Here is a 6,633-nt window from a genome sequence, read left to right on the forward strand (position 1 = left end):
ACCCATCTCTAGTCGTCCTAAACAAGCATTGTCCAAACTAAACTTAAAACAACCAACTCATAATATATCCATATTCAGAGTAATAGACTAATTCTAGTCTACCATATCATATTGATATATATATACTTTCTATATTTTCGTCTTTTAAGGAAAAGCCAAGCTATTATATGTATAATTTCATATAATTTCTATATACATAAATATAGTTAACAATCTAGAAAGAGTTACATCGGCTAATATAAGGTTATCCACTCTAATACTTGTAAAAATAACTGTAGAATGGTGCAAATGATGAGATCAACTTGCATATTGACAACAAATCATAGAAAATTTTAAATTTCAGATCCAAAAATGAACAACATGCATATTAATGGCTAAATGATGCTCATTAATGCATCAATCAACTTGTTGTAACAAAAAATTATTAAGCAAAGAATATATAGATCCATTAATGAAAAATAATCTCGATATTTTTTATTTTTTATTTTTTTTTGTGTGTAAATTTTTCGTATATCATATACAAGAACATAAAATCTTCGTAAAAACTACCTCAAATATAAGTGGACGTATCAAAACCCACAAAATTGATCAAACATCTCACTTGTTTTTTTTATACAAAGCCTCAATCTCTTCCTCAAATCTAACAAAACAGGGTAAAATACAAATCAAAGATTTCTAATTATATGTTACTTTTACTAATTATTATTGACAATACCACAACTGATACTACTATTATTATGTGAAACCTTAGACCCTTTATTTTTCCTTAACAAATGATTCAAACTCCGCCACCACCACATCTTCCTCCTATGGACCACGCTCACGTGACTCTTACTCTTCCTCACGAGTCCTCCACGCACCTCAGGTGGACGGTAACTCCGAATTAACGCCCACTTAACACCGTTAAAAAACGGATGTTTCTTAATCTCAGCAGCCCCTCTAGTAGCACCCATCCTGAGACTCGGATCCTTCACCAACAACTTCTCAATAAGATCCTTAGCCGCGGCCATATCCTTATCATCCTCGATATCTCTCTCCTCCACGTAACCAAATCTCACGTCTCTAGACGACGCTATATTTCTTAGAGTCGCCTCCTTATTAACCCCCTTAAACGGGGTGGTCCCGTACAACAACTCGTATATCAATACCCCGAAACCCCACCAATCAACGCCGTTACCGTGACCTTTACCACTAACTAACTCTGGCGCAAGATACTCGTGGGTCCCAACACATGACTTCGAGAATGCTCCAGTGGGCTCCGCCACAAACTCATCTCCCATCGTCCGATCAATCCTTCTACTCCTCCTAGATTTAATCCTACCCGTCCGATTAACTTGACCTTCAAGTTTCTCAATCTTGGCCGTCACGTCAGATTTAAAACAAAGATCAAAATCAGACAACATAATATGACCATCTTCCTTAATTAAGATATTCTCCGGTTTTAAATCTCTATAAACTATCCCTAACGAGTGGAGATACTCCAACGCTACCAAAACCTCGGCGGCGTAAAATTTCACCGCCGAGGCCGGTAATCGGTAGCTCGGCTGCTTACGAAGCAGCGAGTGGAGGTCTCCACCCGAGCAATAATCGATCAATAAACACGTGTAATGGGACACCTCCACGTGCGCGTAAAGCGTAGGGAGGAAAGGGTGGTCTAGCATTGATAAGATCTCAGCTTCGGTTTGAACATGTGAGATTTTTTTCGGAGATAAAGAATCTTTATCTACGACTTTAAGGGCAAAATGGGAATTTGGGCTAGAATGGTGGTAATCTCTAATACGGCATAGGAAGACACGGCCTAGATTGCCCGTGCCGAGGATGCGTAGGAGTTTGAGGTTGCGGAGATGGAGACGGCCGTCGGGTGAGAGGTTTGTGGCTGCGCGGATAGCTGACCAGTGCGGGTCTTCCCGTCTGTGAGGACGGATAGTGTTTTGGTGGTGGGTGTGTGTGGTACATGCGCCAGTTGAAATATGCTCGTTGAAACTGAGCGTTAAGCTGCTGCGAGCTAAACTGCTTCGCGCGCTTGATGACCCGAAGGTTCGATCTGTGGTGGTGGATGTAAAGCTTAAATCAAGATCGGTGTCTTGAGAGTAATAGAATGTATCATCATCCATTTTTGTGATTTTTTTTTGGTTTTTTTTTTTTCTTTAAAGAGGTTTGGGTTTTTTGTGAAAATGATGGGGGGATGCTATACAATGAAGGGGGACTGTGAAATGGGGTTGTTTTATAAGAGAGAGAAGAGAGGAATAAAATGAATTCAATAAAAGAGTTGACTAAAAAGAAGTGGAGCGAGAAAAAAAGGAGGAATTAAGAAGGGTAAAAAGAAAGTACGAAGTAAAGAGTAAAATTAATTGGATGAGTTTGACTAATAAATGAGGAAGAAGAGAGTAAAGAAAGTGGTTGGTTCGGGGAATTGAAGGCTGGTGCTGACAATGAGGGCCTTCTAGGCGACAATGTAGCGTCAGTGTTGGGGGGTCGTGCCATTGTGTCAACAAAATAAATAAATAAATAAATAAATAAATAAAATTCGTTGACAAATTATATAATTTGATGAGAGTGAGAGCCAAAAAGTAGCTCAAATGGTTAGAGCACCTCTCTCGATTTTAAGAGATTTTGGGATTGTTTCTCATCACTTGTCCTAATTACTCTTTAAACATCAAAGGAAAAAAATATAGAGGTGTTAATTCGGATATAAAGGGTCTAATTTGATGAGATTAATCAAATTGAGTTTATTTAAAGTTAAGTCATGCTAAATTATTGTGTTCATACGAGTAGAATTTAAATCGAGTTTTTTTTTTTTTTTGGATTGAATCGAATTTAATAGATTAGTTTTTGACACATCTAAATTTGAAGTAAATTATTGTGTTCATACGAGTAGAATTTAAATCGAGTTTTTTTTTTTTTTTTGGATTGAATCGAATTTAATAGATTAGTTTTTGACACATCTAAATTTGAAGTAACCCAATATCAAATTTGAATTGTATTCGTAGATAGTTTATCAGCCTCAAAATTATATTTTCTTGGAGTATTATATAAGAAAATGATTTAAGTTGAATAATCACAATTATTTGATACGGAGTAACTAACTAAATCTTGAATATGAATTGTAGTTGTACATATTATGAGTTTATTCGACTGTAATACTTTAATTTGATATAAAATTAATCTAATTGAAAAAAAAATTATTTGAAATTTAAATTGTAAGATAAATTATATTTTTAATCATGGTATATATAATTATTAGGTAACGAATCCATTTATTTCTACATGTTACTCTCCTAATTGACTACTCGATCAACGTTACAGGGTAAAGGTTATTCAATTCGGTCAATATTACAAGGCTTATTCGGTCACTGTTATAAGAGTTACTTTGTTCTTTTACAAGCGATCGTATGGTTTGTACATTCATAGTGTATGCGAATCAAGTTATTGATCTAATGGTGTAAAATATTATCTCTCTCACAAAATAAGGAATAATACCAAAAATAAATGAAAACTTTATGGAACTGAGACTATACATCATTTAAGTAACATAATTTTATTCAATTTGCATGAATGATATTCCAATTTCATTATTACCAAAACAATCATGGTTTACATCAAGCTAATCAGTTTGATTTATAGTACGTGCACTGCATGTTTATTTATACATATTCACTTACATCTTTCTCATATTAAACTAATAATTCTGAAAAATAGATAAATAAGTGAAAATAATGAAGTAATAATGAGTTAAGGAGTTGTAGTGAGAAGAACATGCAGCAGAATAGAAGGTGAAGAGATGCAGAAACAACGGTTAGTCGGCAGAAAAGGCACGTGCTGACGTGCTGGTGGTGGACTTGTGTGCATGGGGCGGAGTAAAACGAGTTATCATCGATCATGTTTTAAGCATACATTTTTTTATTTTTATTTTTATTAACTACGAGTAAGTATTTACACATTTCATGAATTTTATGATTTTATCCATTCATATTTGACGCGTAGATTAAGCTTAAAGTCATGATTTACCTACTTTTTAACCACTTGTGTAATCCTTCATCTATGCATTATCTATTGACTTGTGTTTTATTCTTTCTTAATTTTACCATTTTATAAATCATGTTAAGAGAGTATCAAGTTTATTTCTTCTGTTTCACAGCTAATATTTCATAGAAATTCTTCTTTATTTGCAACATGTTAACTTATACATTATGTATTTATGTATATATTTTATTATGACTACATTTGTTAATCTATGTATGTTTAAGGAAAAATATAGTGAGATTATATTAGATTCCCTTTAATTTATACTTTTATAAGAAGTACAGAGTATTTTTTTATTTTATTTTTATTTTTTTTATATTAAAAAAATGTATCCGTCTGGTTATAAGTATACATTGAAAAGTATCGCAACTTGCAAGTAAAGAAAAATATACGTATAAGAGGAAATACACGAGTTAATTTTTTTTTTTTTTTTTTTTTTTTTTTTTTTTTTTTTTTGGAAAAACTACATGAGTTAATAGTTTAGTCAAGTAGTCACTTGATGTAAAACTATATTAATAAATTTGTTAGAAGGTACTAGAAATTAATTAACTAACATCATTGTTTAGAAGAATAGGTTTTAGAGGATCTATCGGTTAAGAATACAAAGTGGGGCAGGTGGTAGGCCTGGTGGCTGGGTGGTGGGCGAGGAGGCTGGGTTATGCTAGCTGGTGCAATGGCTACTTGCATGAGGCAAGAAGGCAAGAGAATTTGTCCTTGTTAGATGAAGAATCCTCTGTTATATACTTACTTTGTATTATATTACTTGCTCCACTTGCACTTTTTGCGTGTACTATTTATATGACTTACATTAACTAATGTTTGTAATTTATATATAAGAAAAAATATAATATTATTGTGGGTACTTGTTGGAATCATCTCAATGAATAGATTATTAGTTAATTTTCAATTATTATAACTTATATTATTGATGATTATAGATAAAACTGATCAAATATTTGCATTGCCATATGTGCTAAGGAGAAATGGATCAAGGACATTTTCACATATACTAAACTGAGCTGAACTGAAACTGAAACTGAATTGAACTGCTTGAAACTGAACTGAATTGAGTTGAGCTGACTATTTTATGAGAGAGGTTAATTAGAAGTTGAACTGAATTGATTGGAGATGAACTAAACTGACATTAAATAAATGTGAACAGGCCTCAAGTAATAAAATATTTAGGAAGTATGATATACTCTCTACAAAAGTGCTTGTTGTAGGATTAGAACCCACTATGTGTTGCACCAACCAAGTTATTAGAACTAGGGATGTCAATGGGGCGGGGCGGGGCGGATGTTGACCTTCCCATCCTCATCCCCACCTAATATTTTCATCCCCATCTCCATCCCCATCCCCGCAGCGGGTCCAATTTTCATCCCCATCCCCGCCCCGCCGGGTACAACTCCAAAATCATCCCCGCCCCACCCCCACTTGGATATCCATCCCCACCTAATCCCCACCAAAGACCCGTCTAATCCCCACCCAAGATCTACCTAATATCCGTATCTCAAACATACAATCTTACATAATTAATACAAATTATAAAATAAAACATTCTATACACATTTTTGTGTTATAATATAAGTGTCGTACAAAGTATTATAATTAATATTGTATTTCATGTAATTATTTAATAAATAGAATAAAAGTATGTAATTTTGCTTTAAAAGATATATAGATGTGGGTATGAGGTGGGGATGGGGCGGGTACGAAGTGGGGGCTGGTGGGGCAGGGCGGGGATGGGGCGGGTACAACTTAAAATCCACCCCCGCCCCATCACCCATGGCGGGTATGGTTTTAATCCCCATCCCCGCCCCACCACCCGCCAAACCGAGGCCCATCTCCGCCCCATTGAGGCGGGAATGGGGTGGGTCTCCTACTTATCTTGCCCCACTGACATCCCTAATTAGAACCCACTATCTATTGCATTTATATATATATATAGTGATTATGTTTAATTTTGAAAATTACAAGGTTGACTCCAAACATGAAATTTTTTAAGCAACCTCCGTTAATATTTTGGAAGCGACAATGTAGGTATATTGTTGACCACGTGGCAGACATTACAATTTGTAAATCCACATGGATCCCGGTTTGTGGACTGTGGTGATGCTGGCAAAGAGGCAAGTCATACAAAAAAAAAAAAAAAAGTCATATAGATGCCTCAGTTTAGGAGGAAATAAATAGAGGGGTGTGAGACAAATGCAAGTGTCTCACAAGTCACAACCATTAAAATAACATAAAAGTAAAAAGAAGAGAGAGAAAGGAGGAGAGAGATAGGAAGAGTGAAAAAAGTGGAATAGGCCCCACTAAAACTTTTCAGAAATGGTTTTAAGTGCAAAAACGTCAAAAAAAAAAAAAAAAAATGGGACCACAACTACTGAGAGTATATTTTGTCCAACTGAGAATTTTTATAAGTACCACTAAAACCGCATTGAGTACCATTGGGAGTGTATTTTGTACCACTGGGCTAAAGTGGTATTATTTGACAGCCTAATTAGACATTTGAACTTTTTTAAATACCACTAAAATTATATTTTGTACCACTAAGAGTGTATTTTGTACCACTGAATCTAAAATGGCAAAATTTAAATCCTGCATGAAATG

General features: G+C 34.7%; 1 protein-coding gene across 1 annotated transcript; it reads right to left on the reverse strand.

The window, feature by feature from the left end:
- Positions 1-459: 459 nt before the first annotated feature.
- Positions 460-2,579, reverse strand: LOC110694094 (serine/threonine-protein kinase WAG1-like). The gene has a single exon (XM_021871253.1). The coding sequence runs from the start codon at positions 2,112-2,114 to the stop codon at positions 696-698; it is 1,419 nt and encodes a 472-aa protein (XP_021726945.1). The 5' UTR covers positions 2,115-2,579; the 3' UTR covers positions 460-695.
- Between the last annotated feature and the right edge of the window lie 4,054 nt (positions 2,580-6,633).

This window comes from Chenopodium quinoa, unplaced genomic scaffold, assembly GCF_001683475.1.
Source record: "Chenopodium quinoa cultivar QQ74 unplaced genomic scaffold, ASM168347v1, whole genome shotgun sequence".
Lineage (NCBI taxonomy): Eukaryota > Viridiplantae > Streptophyta > Magnoliopsida > Caryophyllales > Amaranthaceae > Chenopodium > Chenopodium quinoa.

Excerpts from the sequence above, each read along its gene's own strand:
- LOC110694094 (XM_021871253.1), bottom strand. The coding sequence starts at position 2,114 with ATGGATGATGATACATTCTATTACTCTCAAGACACCGATCTTGATTTA.